The sequence below is a fragment of the Magnolia sinica genome, chromosome 7, assembly GCF_029962835.1.
Source record: "Magnolia sinica isolate HGM2019 chromosome 7, MsV1, whole genome shotgun sequence".
Taxonomy (NCBI): domain Eukaryota; kingdom Viridiplantae; phylum Streptophyta; class Magnoliopsida; order Magnoliales; family Magnoliaceae; genus Magnolia; species Magnolia sinica.
In genome coordinates, this window is record NC_080579.1 from 75,670,796 (window position 1) to 75,691,878 (window position 21,083).

Below are 21,083 nucleotides of genomic sequence, written 5' to 3' on the forward strand. Positions count from 1 at the left end.
TAAGATCAAGCAACCAATTTATTTAGAACGAATGACTTGAACAGAAATGAAGAAAAAATAAAAAAACGAAGCGAGATGCTTCTTTATTTCAGTTGTGATCTCGCTCCGACTGTTACAGATTTGTAAATAAACAGCAGTATTCGGTTAAGAAGAGATTGCTGGAAGTAATAATAATGGTACTGAATTATTCTTTTTAACTCAGTTCGAGTGGAAATGAGTTTCTATTGTTGTTGTTTTCATCAGTATGGCAATGCAGCTGTTTTTGGAAAATGAGTATTTCCTGTAAACTGACGTCAGTTTCCCCTGACCTGCATTTTGATGGAGCTCCACTATCAATCTCACACATTCCCTGAAATGGAAAATTCCGATCAGCCATTAACGATATGCCCCGGAAAATACCCAAGATTGGAAAATCTAACATGTGCCCAAGAGTCCCAGATTGGATATCCTGCAAATGATCATGTCCATTATGGCACGCTTACAAAACTCTGGTCCATTTGGTGTAGGGATCCTGCATAATTGGGATTAATCCAGATTTTGGTGGGCCCCAAGCCACCCACGTCGGATTCACTGCATTAAAGTGGCGCTTTCCAACTGAGGGCATGGGGGACCTACCAAAATCAGATCAGGCTTACTCCTGATTTCGATCGGTGGCCTGAAAATGACAACTGTCTATAACAATGGGATAGGGCCAGAGATAAATGTCACATTGGAAAAATATCCAACCGCAGAACTCGTGGCTTGCAAATGATTAATTGTCCATATTCAAAGGGCCCACTTATATAAACTCAATGTGTAAGGAGAACAATGGCAACAACCACATGTATGGATCATATAATTCTTCAGATGTTAGAGGCAATCGGACTCACTGGAGCTGATCTTCTGAGTATGTGGAATGGTGTCTTAGTGTTTTAGTCCATGTTGGAGACCTTCTTAGCATACATCTTCCTGCATAGACTGCAGCAGCAGATAGAAGTGAGGGTGGAAATTTCAGCATCTGGTATTCCACCATACACAACTCCATAAGATAGAAAGACACCATCTCCAACTGCACAACCCAATACAACCTCTCTCTTCAATCAGCTAAAACAGACAAAAGCAACACCTAAAAGAAGCACCTAACAAAAATTCAGACTGAAGAAGATGAAACTGACCTTTGTATCAGATTCTGCTGCCTTGAGAAACCTCTTCATAAATACAAAAGGGGTTGGAACAGACATGTTAAACTGTAGTGTATTTAGCATTGATTTCTCCTGCAGGATCCAAGAACTTAACCATCAATATATTTCAAGGGTGTTATTTGATACTCTGGCTGCGTGTGACACTTGATACACAGGCACTTAGAAATGGTACATGTGGTGTATAATAACCCAAATTGAACAGGCTAAATTTAGGAACCTACTGTCATTAAGGACAGTATAAAAAAATCAGGCTGGTTTAATAATCCTAACCTCTGATTCATGGACACTTGATTTTCAAAATAAAACCATTGGATTTTTTTGCATCCAATAAATGTTTAGCAATCTAATATTCGGATAACCAAATAAGAGTAAGTTTTTTTTTTTTTTTTTTGGTTAATGATACATCTAAGCTGGTTCCCGTAATTTGGGCGGTTAAGTTTGAATTATTTGTATGCCACAAGCAATTTCTCTGTAATTTCTAAGTGCCTGCGTATCATCCACCACTCTCCACCAGATTATCAAGTATTTTCTCATATTTCAAATAGTAGTTCATATTTACACCCCCGCCTTTTTTTATATGGATACACTCCCTTTACTTTTTGAGTATTTTGCAATACAACTTTATACTAATTTATATTACCAAATTGAAGATGAGGGTGGTTGTAAAATATAGTGTTAATTTCTCCCGAAGGAACCAAGAATTAAACATGAATATATTTCAAATGGTAGTTGATATTTACACCGACCCTTTTTTATGGACACATTCCCTTCATATACAACTAACTGCCTAAAATATAGTGGCTCCAATTTCAAGACCCAGTTGTTTGCTCAAGACCTTAACATCAATATTTCAAAGGTAAGCTGATATTTGCACCCACCCTTTTTATAGACACAACCTTTTCTTTTCTTTTATAATGCAACAGTACAACTTTGATTGATTATGTTATAACCAAATGTAGAAAATGGGTGGACCATCTCTTTAGATCCATCATGTACTGTTGGGAGCGATGAACCAGAAATCTTCATCCATCCCAGGCATCCAAATCAATGGTCGATCGTTTTCCTGCTTCATGTGGACTGTTTTCACAGGATTCAACTATGTACCTCTTCATCAATTGAAGGTGGGTCCCACATGTGTGGAATGCTGGCCAAAGTAAAAAAAGAAGAAAAAAAAAAGTCTGTAATATTCCAACCACTCATATATCAATGCCAATTATGCTATGCTTAAGCATTGCCCAATTTGAGACCCACCCCAGATGGATTAATCTGGACCGCTGAAAGGCAGGCCCCACCATGTACAGAAATGAGAATTCAGTCCCATGATTCAACCATGGTACCTCTTGATCAATTGAAGTTGGGTCCCACATGTATGGAATGCTGGCCAAAGTTTAAAAAAAGGAAAAAGAAAAGCTAGTCTGTAATATTCCAACCACCCATATTCATGCCAATAATGCTATGGTTAGCATTGCCCAATTTGAGACCCACCCCAGATGAATTAGTCTGGACCACTGAAATGTGGGGCCCACCATGTACAGAAATGAGAAATTCAGGCCAACGATTATATATTTTCTCCTTAATTACTTAAAAGAAAAGAAAAGAAAAAAAAAAGAGTTACCATTTTCAGAACATCCACTCTTGTGTAAGCTCCATCTGAGATGTAGATGAAATCCTCCAGCAGCGGGACGCAAATTTCTTCATACTTGCATGCAAGAAGCATACCTGTGACCCCAACCAGCTGTAGGTATTTCCTCATCACGCCTTGTCGAGAGAGATACCTATCTATGATATTAATCGCGAGGAAGAGTGTCTCGTGCATCAATTCGAACTTATAGTGTACCTAAAGAAAATGCCGCGGCCCCCACCGGTGAAGGAAAATCACACAAAATGAATAATAGAGAAAAAAGAGTAATGTAAATCAACCAGTGATGAAATCATTGATTGCAGACCTCGATCAGCCAATCAACCAGTATAGCTCTCATCTTGTGGTTGATATCGGTCTGGTTCGACATGTAATTGGTTGGAACACAGCTGTTGATCTGCAAAGAGAAAATGCCAACATTATTGCAAGCAATTTCTAAAAAAATGAAAATTTCTAAAAACAGTAAAATTTCCCTAAAATCTCAATGTTGAACAAGCGGGGTGCATTTTTTGGTGAAACGGTTGAATTTGGCTGGTGTAGCAAGCTAATTGATCCCAGAAGCATCATTACATAAAGGTTGATAGGTCAGGCGTTTCGTGACGATGTCTAAAGCAAAAGTTACGGTTGATTTAAAATCCATGTTTCAAATGACAATTTCTCCCTATATGGTTCTATGCGGATGTGCCCGGGCCCAATTACAACATGCCTTGCATAGGACTAGGCCCAGATCTGACGGATCACTTCTTCTGTTTGGGCTTCTTTTGGTCTAGCTGTGCAAAGATTGCATCTTTGGCACATCCTACATCATGCCCTAGTGCAGAAGCATGTGTACGAGATCTGAGAACTCATCAGGTGGGCCTAGCCATGTACTTGTTATGGGTAAAATTAGGCTGGTCGGGTCACATTTGTACATCGAATGTGCAGTTTGATTTTTCTATTACCTTTTGTTTGGTTTTGTACACTTAAATCCACCTAACTGATGATCTGATTTATGGGCCATGGCGAGCAAACAGTGGGGCCCATCTAGTGAATAGATTTCACATATATCAGAAGCCTATTCAAGTGGGTCATCAGACACCCAGCTGATGATCTGCAAAGAGAATGTGGACTGTTGTTCGATTTTCTTTAACTAACGTTTAATTCAGTATGCTTAAAGCAACCCAACTGATGATCTGATAGGCCTGATTTTGGGGCCATGGCATGTAAATAGTAGGTTGCATCTGATGAATAGGCTTCAAATATATCAGACGCGCACTCAGCTGATGATCTGCAAAAAGAAAATGCAATGTGATTGGAACAATTCAACCCCAGATGTGCCCCACTGTGGAAGTATGTGTGCGTGATCTGGGCGCTCATCAGGTGGGCCTTACCATGCACATCGATTGTGGACCGTTGTTCAATTTTTATCAATCATCCATTTAATTGTTGTACACTTCAAGCCCAATTGATGATCTATCTGATTGACCTGATTTATGGGCCATGGCAGAAGGGTGAGAAAATCTACAACTTATTACCTCTGTTCTGTGATAGAAACTGTAAATATCGTCAATGTATTCGACAACAGCCAGCGGGTTTTGGAAGTCTGATTTGTCGATGCAGCGCAAGGGAGATTCTGCTTCCTCCATTTCAACTTCACACCATTCCTGCCCAATACATTTTTTTATGAGAGATTACTCATGATTTGGGGTGGAAAACACCCATTGATATAAATTTTTTTAAAAAGAGGCTGTCCTAACAGCTCTTTTTTCTTCTGTTTTTTCAAACTCTAGTTTTAGAACAACAATGTGGATTTCCAAACATGCTATTTCAATTTTGATATTTTAGTAGAACAAGAAAGCTGGGGCAGGTATACCTGTAAATCTACCTCACTGTCCAGAGGTAACTCTGCTGTTTCGGTCGACATTGATGCATTGAAGGAGGAGCCACATTCCCATCTCTCCAGTTTCTTCTTTCGGGTATTTTCCTTTTCTTGTTCTTCTTCCTCTTCACCCATTTGTATGCTTTTCGGCTCATGTATCTCTGGAATTCTGTTTCTTTTTTTCCTCGAAGATGCTGTTCGGCTTTGTTTTGGATCATCCTCAATGATAATCTTTGTTGCCTGACCAAAAAGAAAAATCACAGAAAAGAACCCAGATCATACCAAGAAAGTGGAAGGAAAAACAACAGATTGTATTCTTTCGCATTGGCAGAACCAATTTTACCTTTCCATGTAACTGGTTTTTTGCAGTGAGCTCGGCCCCGAATTTCCTGCTTGACATTTCAAAAAAGGGAAAAAAAGATAAAGAAAAAAGAAAAGAACAAAGAAAATGAGGTGAAAGTCGAAATGGGTAATCAAGATCAATATCAAAACATGGAAAATTGATCGAAAGAATACCAAATTCGATTTGGGTAATTTGGATCTGACTTACCGGGTAGTGGGCCGGTCGATTTCTATCAAGTTGTTGGTGTGGTTTCTGTTTTGAAAGTGTCTGAGTCAGAAAGAGATATGAAAAACCCCAAACAGAGAGAGAGAGAGAGAGAGAGAGAGAGAGAGAGAGAGAGAGAGAGAGAGTACTGTTGTTGTTGGTGTTGGGGTTTTGTAACTAAGTATGTTGCGGAGAGAGCACCGACGATATTGCCGATGTCTCCGAGAGCTCTTCGATTGCCGCTGGGCCTTGACGCCATTGAAGGAAAGGTGGAATTTCTCTCTTCTTTTTCTTCTTCTTTCTTCCCTGTTGGATCAGAGAGAGAAAGAGAGAGGGAGAGAGAGACTTTTGTATTGTAGAAAAAGGAATGGAGAATAACGGGTCTGTAAGGAGATGAACAGTATAAGAAATGTGAGAGAGAGAGAGAGTTAACGGATAGTTTCTTGTGAGCGCGTAACGGTCGACGAATTGCAGCCGTTGGATCCTATCATGGAACGGCGCGTACGCATACTTTTCTCCACGGCGTCAGACCGCTCTCCGCACTAGCGACTTTTTGCCTCTTTGGTCCCACCTCTCCTTCTCTTCCCACATGTGTCAATATCTCACACGTGCACTATGCAAATCGTCGAATTTGCCCAAAGGGTAAATCATCTGGGTCCAACTTGGGAAAGAAAAGAAGTAAAATGGACGGTGGAAAACTGAATCCCAGCTGTCCACAACTCCCTATTAATCAGGTATGCGGATTCGCTGCGACCCAGATCCAGCCAAGTGAGTGTAAACCTGACCGTGGGCCCACCTTGATGTATACGTTGAATATCCACGCCGTCCATCTGCTTTGACAGCTTATGCTAGAATATCCTTCAAAAACTGAAGCAATTAGAAATCTCAGGTGGACCACATCATATGAAACAGTAATCATTGGATGGGCACCATTCAAAACTTCCTACGATCCACTGTAATGTTTATTTGCCATCCAACCTGATGAAGGGAGAACACGACTAGCAGCTGGATCACCAAGAAGTTTTTAACGGTGGGAATTCATTCCCTACCGTTTGGTCTACCTGAGATTTGTATCTGCTTCATTTTCGGGACTACACGCTGAGAATAAGCTAGCAAAACGGATGGACGGCGTGGATATACAGCACATCCATTGAGGTGGGCCCAAAGGTTAGGGTCGTATCTACCTGGATGGATCCGGGTTCGCAGCTAATCCGCGTCCATTAGACAGTGCTGTAGATCTGGCCATACGCGGAGGGGCCCATCACATCGACGGTTTGGATCTCTGAATTATGTTCCAATCGAGCGTCAGCAAAGGAAACGGATTGGGGAAACGGATTGACTACTCCCCTGACACCAGCCAATGGCTGATGGTCGGTGCTATGTGGGCCACACCATAATGTATATGTTTCATCCTTTCCATCCATCTATTTTTACAGATCATTTTACCATATAATTCCAAAAATGAGATATATCCAAATCTCAAGTGGACCACATTATAGGAAACAGTGTTGAATGAGGGTCAACCATTAAAAACATTCTGGGGGCCATAAAAGTTTTGGATCAAGCTGATATTTGTTTTTTCTCTTCATCTGGGCCTGTATGACCTAATCAACAGATTGGATGTCAAATAAACAGTATATTGGGCCATAGGAGGATTTTAATGGTTGATATTCAATCACTATTTTTTTTTTTCATGTGGTGTGGTCTACCTGAGATTTATATCCCGCTAAATTTTGTAATTAAGCAATAAAATGATCTTTAAAAATGGATGAACGGAATGGATGAAACACATACATCATGGTAAGCCCACAGAGCACCGAACACCAGCTTCGTGGGTCAAGAAACTGCAAGTAGACCCAATAATTCCTCCTGTACTAAAAAGCTAGGAATCTAGAACATACCAATCATTTAGGAAGTATATGATAGGGACGGTAGATCTCTCCCAAGTGAAGCTGAAATTATTTGTTTATTTATTAATCCACACTGTCCATATAATTTTAACTATCATGGATGATCTATATTTTGAAAATAAAACTTTCGAAAGGTCCTATCCACCCGTTATTTCACATTTTTGAATTATACGGTTGATAGACACTGATCAGATGGATAGATCATTATATCTGTATTTATTTTGAAAAATCATAAATCGATGGAAATGAAATCCAGATGGACGGTTCCAAATAATTTTCCATCATGCCACTTGTACTGTGGAGCTCTACCTTATTCTAGTACTCCAGTATCTACCGTAATAGCTTCCACCTTTATTACTTATCGCTGTTGTACAAATAAAGCAATGGTTGTTTATACTTTATGGCAACGTTCGAATTGGTTTGGATGTGGACTTTTATCTCCGACAAGCACACGTGGCTCACCTGCATTCTATCCAGACCGTTCATCCAGTGGGCCCTAAAGCAGATCGACTATATTCTAAAAATTAGTGCCATAATCAACGTAGTCTGAACCGAAGACTTTTTGGATTACAAATAGAACACTATACGGAAAGTTGGCTACTACATTCATTGAACGAAAGTTGATCTCAGACGTGTTTTTTTTTTTTAAGGGTCACGGCCCATCCGTGATGAATGGTCCAGATTGAGAATGTGATGCTAACCGCATGTGATATCCAGGCCTTCAGACTACTATCTGGCACCACTGAAAGTCAGGCTGTAAAGTGGGCCACACGTAACTGTCCAAGGTGGATGGTTGATAAATATATTTTGGAGCATTTATTTTTTGAAGAAAGTATGGCTAACCCAATTAGCGGACCAACATGATTTTCGGGCAGAAGTAATGAGGTGAAGTCCACATGATGAAGGACCCAGATTTCGCAGTAATGTTCTCATGAGCTACTATTACTCCTAGATGCATGCTCGGCTAATTTCATGATGAAAAGAAGCTTCTAACAACGCGGTTGGTAAAGTCCTACCAGGCCACTCGTGTGTATAGGGCGGGTTCCATAAATTCAAACTATCACACATGTGAAAGAACCAGGGTGTCCATCGTGGAAACCATAAATTCCCCACCTCAAGCATGAGGTGCGTCCGCTCACTCATTAAATATGGCGTATGACGATGTGGCCTGATCAAATTGCAACGAACAGATTAGATTTATTTTATTTTATTTTATTTTATTTTATTTTATTTTAATTTCTATGTGGAGTTGATGTGGGTGTTAACCTTACCAAGTGGGGCCATGTCGATGAATTTATTTTTATATATCCACTGCCCGTCCCTTTTTTTAGCTTAATTAAAGGATGCGCACATTAAAAGCCTTTTTTAAAGTAGGAAGGTTTTTGATCAAGCTGATTTTTGTATTTTACTTTTATAAAGCTTCATACCGGCCTGATTTACATTATCAACGGGTTACATGGCAAATAAACATCACGTATCAACTTAGGAAATGGAATCCTCTTTAGATATATATATGTGTGTGTGTGTGTGGGTGTGTACCAAATTAGAGATACGATGTTCTATGGTTATTGGTCCCGTTAGCCTTGTGCTATGATGTGATTGTGTCAGGAGCCTGTCTTTTCAGAACTTATGTATTTTTAATTCTAATGGTACTTATTTTTATTTAAAGGATGAAAATAATCATTTACCTTAATTGCTCCTTGTATGAGCACGTCTAGTGAGGAGTAAAGGTTTTTTTTTTTTTTTTTTTTTTTTTAAGTAATGTGGCCCCATAAAAAATAAGGATTTGGCCTATCCCTTGGTTGATCTGATCTATTCATTTTAATTGGATAATCGTTAACTCATAAAAGAGGGTTTTTTAATTTTTTATTTTATTTTATTTTATATATACAATTTTCTATTTGAAGCTTTTTGTGACCTACAATTACACTGATATTGTGCATTAATTCTAAATTGTTTCCTTTGATGTGGTCCATCTGCGATAAGTTTTGCCCTCAAACATGGGCCGATGACATGAAATCAAAACCTCTTAGATATGGCTGGGATTGATTTATTTTAAGATAGCTCAATAAGCCCCAAATAAGATATGGATGGGTTCAAAACATGGGGCCATTACGAAATGAGGGCCATTTGGCAATTTCTTTCTTCCTTCATTGGTTTTCTTTATAGGAGGGGATGAGGGTGTGAAAGGGAGGATAGTGTTTTTTACTTCCCTTCGTTCTTCATTCTTTATTCTTCATTCCTTGGTTTCCTTTTATAATTGTTTTTCATTTTATTTATTTATTTATTTTAGCTATGAACGATGGAAGTTTGTGAAAGAGAGGAGGGTGTGGTGGTTCCATTTATAATAATAATTATTATAATTATTTTTTGTATGAACGATGAGAATTTTTGTATTGGAAGAATATTCTAATGAATGAAGATGAATTTTGTAATGGAAGAATGTTGTAATAGATGAATGTGTTGAATGTTATAATAGATGACCGTTGTGATTGACGAATGTTGTAATGGATGATTTGTTGTAATTGAATAATATTGTAATAGGTTGATGTTGTATGGTAGATTATCGATATTTTATGTGGATCATCAATATTTAGTGTATATCGCCTATATTCAATGTGGATCACCAATATTTGTTGAAATGATTAATATTCAATGTGGATCACTGATATTTTCATTGTGGATCATTGATATTCAGTATGGATTGTCGATATTCATAGTGGACCACCGATATTTATTATGAACCGCTAATATTAACAGTGGACCACTGATATATATTCACTACAAACAATTAATATTAACAATGGATCGTTGATATTCACTATGGACCACTTATATTCATTATAGACCGCTGATATTAATAGAGGACCGCTTATAAATGATGGACCACTGATATTTACTGTATACCGCTAATATTAAGAGTGGATAGTTGATATTCACTGAAGACCACTAATATATAGTGGATCACTGATATTTTCATTGTGGATAGCAAATATTCACTATGGATTGCTGATCCCATGAAAACGGTCATAACTCATTCATTACATATTTGATTTGGGTGATCTTGAGTTTGTTGGAAAGATAATTTAATGAAATTTCAAATGACTTTGGAATCATGTCATTTGGATACCATTTGACTGCCTAAAGTTCATCATTTACTGTATATCACTGATATTTACTATGTGCCACCAATCCAACAAAAATGGCTATAACTCTCTTGTTACAATTCTAATTTATGTGATCTTATGCTCATTCGAAAGATGATTTGATGAACTTTCAAATAAATTTATAATAATTTTATTTGGACACCATTTTATTACCCAAAAGTGGGTTCAAATTTTATCATTCATTATGCATTGTTAATATTCACTATGGGCCACCGATCCGACGAAAACGACTATAATTCGCTCATTACATGTCCAAATTGGGTGATCTTGTGCTCATTAGAAAGATAATTTGATGAAATTTTAAATGAATTAAAAATAATATCATTTAAAACCATTTAATTGGCCAAAATTGGTCCCAAAGTTCATCATTCACTGTAGATCATTGATATTCACTGTGAGCTACTGATCCAACGAAAATGACCATAACTCCCTTGTTATATGTCCGATTTATGTGATCTTATACTCATTGGAAAGATAATTTGATGAAATTTTAAATGGATTTAGAATAATATAATTTTAATACCTTTTTTGTGCCCAAAAGTGGGCCCAAAGTTTAGTATTCATCGTGGATTGCTGATATTCACTCCGAGGCATTGATCCGACAAAAATGATCATAACTTCCTCATTGTGTGTCCGATTTCGGTGATCTTGTACTTGTTAGAAAGATAATATGATGAACTTTCAAATGTTTTTAAACTCATGTTATTTAGATACTATTTAATTTCTTAAAAGTGTCTCAAAATTTCATCATTTACTATGGAATGCTGATATTAATAATGGACTGTAATATTCGTTATGGATGATTGATATTAACAATAGACTACTGATATTCAATATGGGTCATTAATATTAACAGTGGACCACTGATATTCACTGTGGAATGCTGATATTAACAATAGACCATTGATATTTACCGTGGACCTCTGATATTAATAGTTGACCGATGATATTCATTATGAATTATAAAGAGTAAATATCAGTGATTCATTATTAATATCAATGATCCATAGTGAATATCAACGGTCCACTATTAATATCAGTAGCCTATAGTGAATATCAGTGGTCCACTGTTAATATCAGTAGTTCATAATAAATATCAGTAGTCCACTATTAATATTACCAATCTACAGTGAATATCAATAGTCCGATATTAATATTATTAGTCCACAATGAATATCTATCTTCCACAGTGAAGATCCATAGTCCACAATTAATATATATAGTCCATAGTGAACTTCATCGATCAATAATAAATGATGAACTTTAGGCCCATTTTGAGAAATCAAATGGTGGGTAAATGAAATGATTCCAAAATCATTTGATAACTCATTAAATTATCTTTCCAATGAGTACAAGATCACACAAATTAAATATGTAACGAGGAAGTTATGACTGTTTTTGTCGGATCGGTGGCCCATAGTAAATATTAGCAATTCATAACAAATGATAAAATTTGGGCCCACTTTTGAGTAATCGAATGGTGTTAAAATGAGATAATTCTCAATTCATTTAAAATTTTAAAAACTATCTTTCCTACGAGTATAAGATTGACCAAATTGACATGTAACGAGAGAGTTGTGACCATTTTTGTCGGATCGGTGACCCTTAGGGAATATTAGAAATCCATAGTAAATGATAAACTTTGGGCCCATTTTTGGAAAGTCAAATGGTATCCATATAATATTATTCTAAACTCATTTGAAATTTCATCAAATTATCTTTCCAACGAGTATAAGATCACTAAAATCGGACATGTAACATGAGAGTAAGGGCCGTTTTCGTCGGATAAGTGGCTCCATAGTGAATATCAACGATATATAGTGAAAAATAAACTTTGGGCCCATTTTTAGGTAATCCAATAGTTTTTAAATGAGATGATTCAATTTTATTTAGAAGTTCATCAAATTATCTTTCTAACAAGTATAAGATCATTCAAATCGGACATGTAACAAGGGAGTTATGGTCATTTTCATGAGATTAGTGGCCCATAGAGAATATTTGCGATCCACAATAAAAATATCGATGATCCACAGTGAATATCGATGATTCACAGTGAATATCTACGATCCATAGTGAATGCCAGTGATTCACACTGAATAACGATGATCCACAATGAATATCGATGATCCACAATGAATATCGATGATCTACACTGAATATCGGCTATCCACAGTGAAAATATCAGCGATCCACAATGAATATGAGCGATCCATAGTAAATATCGGTGATCCGCCATACATCATTCATCCATTACAGTATACTTTCATTTCGACATTCTTTCATTGCAAAAATTCATGCATTACACTAGTCATCCAGTAGAACATTCATCCATTTCAACATTTGTCACATTCATAAATTACAATATTCATCTATAATAAAATTCATCAATTACAACATCATTTCATTATTAAAATTTATCCATTACAGTATTCTTTCACACCTTCTTCCCTTTCACAAACTTCCACCATTCATACCTAATTAAAAAAATTAAAAAAAAAAAAACTATAAAATAAACCGATGAAAAAATGAGGAATAAAGATGGGAACAAATAATACCATCCTTCCCTCCCATGGAAAAAACCAAGAAAGGAAGAAGGAAATAACAAATGGCCCTCGTGCAGAAGGGCCCTATGTTTTGAACCTATCCACATCTTATGCAGGGCCCATTGTTGAGGGTCAAATATTACATATCAGACCCCAGTAATTACCTAATTTTACGAGCATGATACCGTTTAATGCCCTGCTTTAATCGTGTTTGTGATGCAAGGTGTCTTTAGGAGCCTGAATTGGAAAAGGTTACTAAAAGCATGAATTTAACACTCATAAATCACCAAGGCAAGTGACGAACTCCAGGAGACAAAGATTGAAGAATTTACATGCCAAAGATCTGAGAAAATCAAGCCACTCATGTTAAACGGGCTTGAAAGTCGGCCAGAATGCATGATCACAAGGCTCTCACCATCTGTTTGGCTCGAAACTTTATATATGGCTTGAGGACCATAAATTAACCGTTCACATCAAATTTCAGGCATTGGATCCTTGTGGAAGTGGCCCAACAGATAGATCAGCCCACATATCAGCAATTTAGGGCCCTCCTGATCTCTGGATATGCTTCAATTTTTGTCTCAACCCCTTAAATAAGGTGATAAAGTGGATGGTCAGAACAGATTTCATATATACATCGCGATGGACCCCACATGGGACCCACGTGCACGGTGCGAAGTGCACCGGCCGTGCGCCGCAACTACCAAAATCGGTCAGCGTTGTGCTGACCGATAGTTTCTAAAAAAACTCTCCAGTGCCTTACGCACGTTGGCTTTTTTGGATAGTGGGCCCCACCCATCATCCGTTCGAATGATCTGGACCATCCATATGCTCCGGAGGGGGGCGTGACCATCGCCTAGGTGGCCGGCCTTATGCAAACATATACATGTGCATCATCGAAAAATGTAGGATGAACGACAAGTTGATTTTATATAGTGGAATGCACCAAAACTCGACCGAAACTACTCCGTTTCGACTAAAATTTTGCCTGGAATTCAATGAACGGGTCAGATTTCTTAGAAAATACCAATGTGGGGCCCACCGACCATCTCAGTGCAAGACGATTCAAAGATTGCACGTCCGGATGCAACCGACCGTAGCGGGCTGTTCTGTGATCAAGGGCACGGCCGGATCCATGATCTGGATCGTTCACGTGCTGCAATAGAGGACCATAACCCCGTCCAAGAAGGCCGTTTTGAGAAATCTAAGCGGTTGGCCATAACCCTGTCCAAACTTGGGCCAAAACACAAGTTTTCAGCATTTTCTTGCTGCGCAGGTACGCAGTCCGTTTTTCTGCAAATGTGTTGCCTAAAGCTACACCGACTGCCTCTCCTTGTGTAAACACAACAATCGACCTCCTTGCTGTATCAAAAAGGAGAGAGGAGAAAGAGCAGGGATCATCCTTTGGACGTGAAAACGGGCAGCCGTGGAAGCGTGAGGCGGGCCAACAACAAGAGTTTTCCTTTTTCCTTCTCCTTTTCCTTTTGATTTTCTTTTAGCTTTGATGTTTTTCCTAGCCTCATCATGTCTATGATGGGCTAAGCCTCTTAGCTAGGGCTAAGAGGTGAAGCTTGTAGCGTGATGGGTTGTTCCTATGGCTTAGATTCAGTTTTTAATTGAACTCTCTTTTGATTCTAGTTTGATTAATAGGAATGCTTTCAGTTTTTAATGGTTTGTTATGACTTAAATTACAATGGATCTGCGATAGCTTTGAGCAAGTTCTTAGCATTATAGGGTTTGTGAATTTGGAAACCTTGTTAGTCACCATCGTCTATGGGCATGGTTGGATGATGGAATCCTTCCCAACATTCATACATTCCTTAGATTGGTTATGGATTGGCTAAATTTTGTTGTTTGCTTTGTCTCATGGGCATGGTTTTGTAATGGAATCAATTTTAATTCTCATACCTACCTTTTATTTGATAACTAGATCAAAAGGAAGTTCATATTTGTGTTTTAATGGATTATCTTCCAATTGGATGAAGATAGGACTCTAAATCCAGTTGTGTTCTTGAATCAAGCGTAGATCTCCCTGATCTCTACAAGTGGATCCTTGGCACCCTAGTATCCCTCCTTTAAATTATATAAATTTTATTTAATCAAAATTCACAATTATTCCATTAATTCTTCCTGATTTAGATCACATCTTCGCCTAGTTCTAGTTCAAGTTACTTTTAGATTACGTACAAAGTTCAGTGCCTGTGGATTCGACCTCGGTCTTACGGAGATTATTACTACATCACAACCCTATACTTGGGGTGTGAACACCCATTGGATTGTCGTGTAGTAAATCCAACCCATCCACATGTAAGAGGTTTTAATATTATATTATTGGTTAAATTTTGAAGGCAAAACTCGTCATAGATAAACCATACTAAATGAAATAGTTCAAAATTAACGCACAATGTTAGTGTGGTTGTGGGCCATAGACATCTTCAAACAGAAAATTAAACAAAACCTCTTTTATGGGTTCATGATTGTCCAATTAAAATGAATAGATCAGATCGACCAAAGAGTGGGTCGAATCCTTATTTTCGGTGGGGCCCACATCTCTTAAAAAACCTCTCCTTTCGAGACGAGAGCCCACCACACGAAGAGCAGCAGTGGTAGAGGGACATTTTTATCATTTAAAAATGAAAATTGGTTTTAAGGCTATTTTTTTTTTCTGAAAGGACGAGCTCCTACCATGAACATGTCATATTACGAGGCTGTTGGGACCAATACCCTGATGTTCTTCCATTTTAGTAAACAAAATCATTAATTAATGATCATATTTTGATATTATTTGTCCTTATTTTTCTAAACTTTCATGTGTAAATTCGATTAATAAACCATATACGAGTATTTATTATTATTATTTAGACACAACTTTACTTAGCCTCTTAGAAATTGCATGCATGGGAGACAAGTAATTTAATTTAATCCATCTAAATTATGTGTACCAATGGAGGTGTATTATAAACCCAATAAGATTTTTTTTTATAAAATTTTATTTTATGTGACAATAGGATTGATGGACATTATTTTGATGGTAAAAATAAATTACATCCAACACTCTTATTTCAACAACTAAGAATACATAAATAAGAGGTTAGCATTTTGGGATTGTAACTTAGTCTAAATTAATTTAATTTACCGTATTCTAAGTGGTTGTGTAGAAGGCATCATAATTTTACTAGATTGTAAAATAACTTCAATTTTATTTTATTTTTTAATGAAAAAGAGATGATTTTGGAGAAATTGAATGATTTTTCTTGATATTAACCTTTTACAATGGGATGAATATTCAGAGAAGAGAAGGAATTGAATTCTAAATCTAGAAGATACAAAAATAAAATATCTAGAAGGAAGAATTTTTGTAATTGTAAATTTCTTATTGTAAAAATATTACAGTTTGAAGATTGGTTTGCATGAACATTTCCTAATAACTCCAAAAGAAGGTTCATAATACATCGCATGCAACATTAAGCTATGGACAACATCCATGGGACAATTATTTTGTAGCGATTAAAGGGATTTCTACTGTAAAATTTTTCTAAGTTTTGAATTCACCAAATAGTGACTCCGGGAATCAAAATTTTTGGACCATTCTTTTTTAAGAAAGAAATTATGTATTATCCTTGTTTATTTTCTTCCTTTAAAAATTAATTATGAATTGTTGGGCCCCTTGTGGCATGTGTTCGACATATAACTTGTCCAAGCCAATGCACCACACCATGTTTATTAGAGGAGCTAAAAATATGGGTGATCTAATCATAAGGTGAGTGAAAATATTAGTGTATTCATTTTTGCACCCTGGTTTGTCAATCACGTGAGTCGTTGTGTCATGTAGTTGGTTGAGCCTTTGGAAAATGAAGATCGAAGATATAAGCGAGTCAAAGCATCAAGGTAGCAAGAACAAGTAAATAGGTGGCCTTGGTGACCCTAACCCTTGACCAAAAACAACCCCATAACATTTGGATGATCTTGACCCAATATGTATATTAATTTAATCATCCCTTAGTCTTAGGTGACCAAGAAAAACATGATAAAGAAGGCTAGAAGAGGTGTGGATCTGTTGTGTAGAAGATAGCCCAAAACAATAGATTACAAGCCATGTTCGATGGCAACGAGCTGCCATCGACGGTCTTCAATGGCATCGATTGAGAGTAAGGGAAGTCCAGGAACCAAACTGAAAATTTGGCTAGAATTCTCGATGGCATCGAAGTCCCCTCGTTGGCATCGATTTGAGATCTAGATTTGTCCAGTAAGGTTTTTGGATTTTTTCTTGATTTTTTCGATGGCATCAAAATATGATTTTTGATGAAATCGAATATCGGGTCAATGCAATCGAAATGGGTCCAGAATTGTCCATTAAGAAAACATAAATTTTAATTGGAAATCTTGATGGCATTGGGGAGCCCTTCGACGACATCGGTGGAATCCTCGATGGCATCGACAGGACTATTTTTTTGCTCGTGTTGTGACCTTTGGAGCTTGATCTGTTTATAAAGGGCATTCGGTCCTTAGGCTTTATGATGGATTTTTGGAGCAACCAGAGATGGTGATTCTATAAGCAAATCCCTCATCCCTAGCCTGTACTCCATTGAGTTTCAAGCATCTCCCTAGATATTTCAACTCTAATGAGGATTTCAACCTCACCATTGGAGATGTGCTTGAACTCCTTTTCCTAGAGATTGGACTTAAGCATTCTTAGTATATCATTTTCCAAGTCTTCTAGGAGACTCATCTAGTTGAATCCCCTAGGAACATAACTTTTCATTAGTTGTAGAAGATTCAACTCACTCCCATCACCTTGGTCATCTCAAAGGAGCACCACATGCAAGGTGATTAATCGTGGAGTTGAAGCCTTGGCGAAGTGGCGACAACATGATCGGGGGAGCATAGGGAAGATAATCAAAGTGCGGGAGAGCATAAATCAAGTGACCCAAGATGGAGCGACAAAAGGGACTCAATTCGACAAGTGATTGTCATGTGTAGGAGTCCATGTTTGCACTTCTTCCTTGTGTAGGTTGGAGTGCAAGAGTTTATGTCCTAAACTTACCCTAGGTTTTTGTGTAGGACCTTGGCCTATGTAGCCTAAATTCCTAGGTTCTTGTGTAGGACCTTGGCCTATGTGGCATAAATCCCTAAGTTCTTTTATAGGACCTTGTCCCAAATCTCTAAGTTCTTTTGTAGGACCTTAGTTCATATGGCCAAAATCCTTTGGTTCTTGTGTAGGACCATTGCTCTTGTGTAGAGCATAAAGTATAGGTTCTTGTGTAGGGTCTTTGCTCTTGTGTAAGAAATAAATTATACAATCCTTATGTAGGATTGTAAAGGTTTGAGGTGAACCTGATTTAAAACCTCTAATGGTGAAATTTGGTACACTCTAGGAGAGAGTGCATTCGCCGGGAGTAGAGTATACACGTAACTAAACCACTATACATGCTTGTGTTTGGGATTGTGACTTGCACATCTATTTAATTATGCTTGTATGTTGAATGTTTACTTATATGCTTAAGTGATTAGATGAATACTAGGAGTGATAGGTAGCACATCCCACACACACATGTTCAATATCCTATATACTAGTTGCTTTACATGCATATCATTGTAGCCTATATATGATTGGACCCTTTATTAGCCTGAAAGCCTTATAATTATATTGTCTTACTTAGTTTAATTGTTAAATTAGTTTAAGTTATGCAATATTTGTTTTTAATAGGCATATATTTTTAATTAGTCCTACACACCCCACCTCTAGGACTTAGCCTTCAGTCCTTAGCTCCACCAAGCTTCCGCACATAACGCATTGTGGCTCCAAATACCATAATTTTAAAAACCATAAAAAATTATACACCACTCAGAAGTATCCGCATTGATGTAGAGCGAGTCACAAACACTTTTATGGCAAAGGTGGACCAGAGAAGGCTCAATTAGAGGCAGAAATGATTCTGACTATCAGAATCTTAAATAAGTTGTATCTCACAAACTGGGATGAGTTTTTCGACATTATATATATATATATATATATATATAATTTTTGGGTAGGGGGACCTATTTTAACCAACCAACCCACTATGCCGGGTTGCCCACGCCGGATTTGAGAGATTCCATCAGATCGATAGTTAATAGTCCCACTTAGTTTCGTTTTTACTATAAATAGTAAGTTTTAATTCAAGTATAACTTTTGATCCATTGAGTTGTAAAAGTCATGCCCAACATGAAAAGGGCTTAGAAAAGTTAGGAGAATAACATGGTTGGGCCAAATTGAACACTTACTATTTTTGACTGAAAACCATGAAGTCTAGTAGGAATAAAGGTTCTATATAAAAAGTAAGTTAACTATTTATAGTAAGTCACAATTTTGGGGGTGTTTGAGTTGGAGTCTAAGTCTAAAAACCTATCCTATGTTTGAGTTCCTTATTTAAAGAGTTGTAATTCCATTTTTTTTATCGTCAATTAAGTTATTTCGAATTTATTAGGAATTATTCCTGTTTTTATCCTTCGTGGATTCGAGGAAGCTTCGTGTGTTGTTAACAAATGTCTTAAATCTAAGAAAATTCGACTAGTCCGAGAAAGTTCGGCTGAAAGTCTAGCAACGGTGTATTTTGGAACTTTTGAGAAATTTGACCAGTCGGAGGTCAGGTTCGACTAGTCGGAGGTTATGCAGATCGTGCGCTTCGACTAGCCTGAGCTCTGGTTCGACTAGTCGGAGATTACGCAGATTGTGTGTGGACTGCGTAAATTTGAGGTGGTTTCTGGATTTCCAAGTCGATACGAAAGTTGGAGTTTCCCAACTATAAATAGGAGTTCCAAGGGTGCTCTTAAGGTCATTCTAAGATATTCCAAGGGTTCTAGGATTTGCAAAGGGTGTAGTAAGGGTGAGATTCGAGGTTGTTCGAATCGGGTAAGTCCATTTTCTTTGTAATTTTTGCTTTCATAGTGAAGATCTGTCGCTTCGTGCCTTAGTTTTTTCTCGAAAGGATTTTCCACGTTAAATCTTTGTGTTCTCTTGTATTTGCTTGGTGCTCTTGGATTGCTATCCTAGATCCATCTTTGTGTGATTCCACAGAACAATCTCCAACAAGTGGTATCAGAGCGATCGTTGGGATACAAATTTGAATCTGTAGGATTAACATCAATGGGAAGCACTAGAAATGATATTGAGAAGCACTCAGGGAAAAATAACTTTGAGTTATGGAAGATCAAGATGATCAGTTCCTTAACCAAGCAAGGTGAGAATAGTGCTCTTAAGGAAAGAAAGTCTATTATGACTGATGATGAATGGAATACTCCTGATAAAAAGGCCTTATCCTCGATCCATTTATGTCTCACGGATGATGTCCTCTATAATTTTTGAGGAAGAAAACTGCAGCTGCTTTATGGGCGAAGTTAGAGGATATTTATGCTAAAAAATCTACTGAGAATTGCCTATACTTGAACCTATAGTTGTTCACCTTCAGATTCGTAGAGGGTGGAGATGTGGAAGCCCACATATGTAATTTTAATAAACTGATTTACAAATTACTAGATATGGAGGAAGTGATTAAAGATGAAGATCAGGCATGTATATTGTTGAGTAATCTACCGCCATTATATGAGTCATTAAGGGACTCATTGTGCACCGAAAATAAAACCATAAGTGTGGACACCGTTATCTCAGCCCTTCAAGGGAAGGCCATGAGAAAGATAAATAGTGGCGTAGGGACATCTTCTGATGCACTGTTTATGAGAGACAAAAATTCTGAGCAAGGTACATCATATTTAAGGCCAAAATCTAAATCCATGGACAAAGACAAAGGTAAGTTAAAGTGCTAGAATTGTGGGATGACAGGACACATGAAAAGGGATTGTACAAATCCTAAATCGAAGAGAGAAGAATTTAAGGCTTCATACAGGGAGGGAAACACTGCCACGTCTGATGAATGTAGGAGTGGATGTGAAGGTGATGTTTTATCTGCGTCTATGATCAGGCACTTATACGATAATCGTAGGGATGAGTAGATTCTTGACACAGAAGCATCATATCACATGACTCATCATCGGAGTTGTTTCTCCAGTTACAAGGAATGCGATGGTGAACAGGTCTTTATGGGCAATGACAATGCTTGTAATGTTGTGGCTATTGTTATGGTGAGCATCAAGATGTTTGATGGAATGGAGCGTACCTTGATTGACGTTAGGCACGTTCCTGATATGAAAAAAAGTTTGATTCCTCCCAATACACTCGAGGCTGTAGGGTGCAAGTTCACT

At 37.5% G+C, this 21,083-nt stretch overlaps 1 protein-coding gene across 5 annotated transcripts; it reads right to left on the reverse strand.

Annotated features, from left to right (window-relative positions):
• Window positions 1-5,694, reverse strand: LOC131251460 (G2/mitotic-specific cyclin-2-like). 5 transcript variants are annotated; one of them, XM_058252167.1, is made up of 10 exons: window positions 5,375-5,686; window positions 5,229-5,273; window positions 5,022-5,070; window positions 4,685-4,918; window positions 4,335-4,463; window positions 3,128-3,217; window positions 2,797-3,018; window positions 1,155-1,253; window positions 870-1,048; window positions 1-349 (listed from the first exon to the last, which is right to left on the reverse strand). In XM_058252167.1, exons 1-10 carry the CDS (start codon window positions 5,482-5,484, stop codon window positions 199-201), a joined length of 1,308 nt encoding a protein of 435 aa, XP_058108150.1. In that variant the 5' UTR covers window positions 5,485-5,686; the 3' UTR covers window positions 1-198. The 5 variants fall into 5 exon arrangements, with proteins under 5 accessions (XP_058108150.1, XP_058108148.1, XP_058108149.1 ...); XM_058252165.1 differs by having other exon boundaries at window positions 4,673-4,918; window positions 5,375-5,635; XM_058252166.1 differs by having other exon boundaries at window positions 4,673-4,918; window positions 5,022-5,067; window positions 5,375-5,629.
• Window positions 5,695-21,083: the final 15,389 nt, after the last annotated feature.

Excerpts from the sequence above, each read along its gene's own strand:
- LOC131251460 (XM_058252165.1), bottom strand. The coding sequence starts at position 5,484 with ATGGCGTCAAGGCCCAGCGGCAATCGAAGAGCTCTCGGAGACATCGGC. Across the intron at positions 5,071-5,228 it reads ATCGACCGGCCCACTACCCG|CAGGAAATTCGGGGCCGAGC; the intron begins GTAAGTCAGATC and ends TGAAATGTCAAG. Across the intron at positions 4,919-5,021 it reads AAAACCAGTTACATGGAAAG|GCAACAAAGATTATCATTGA; the intron begins GTAAAATTGGTT and ends CTTTTTGGTCAG.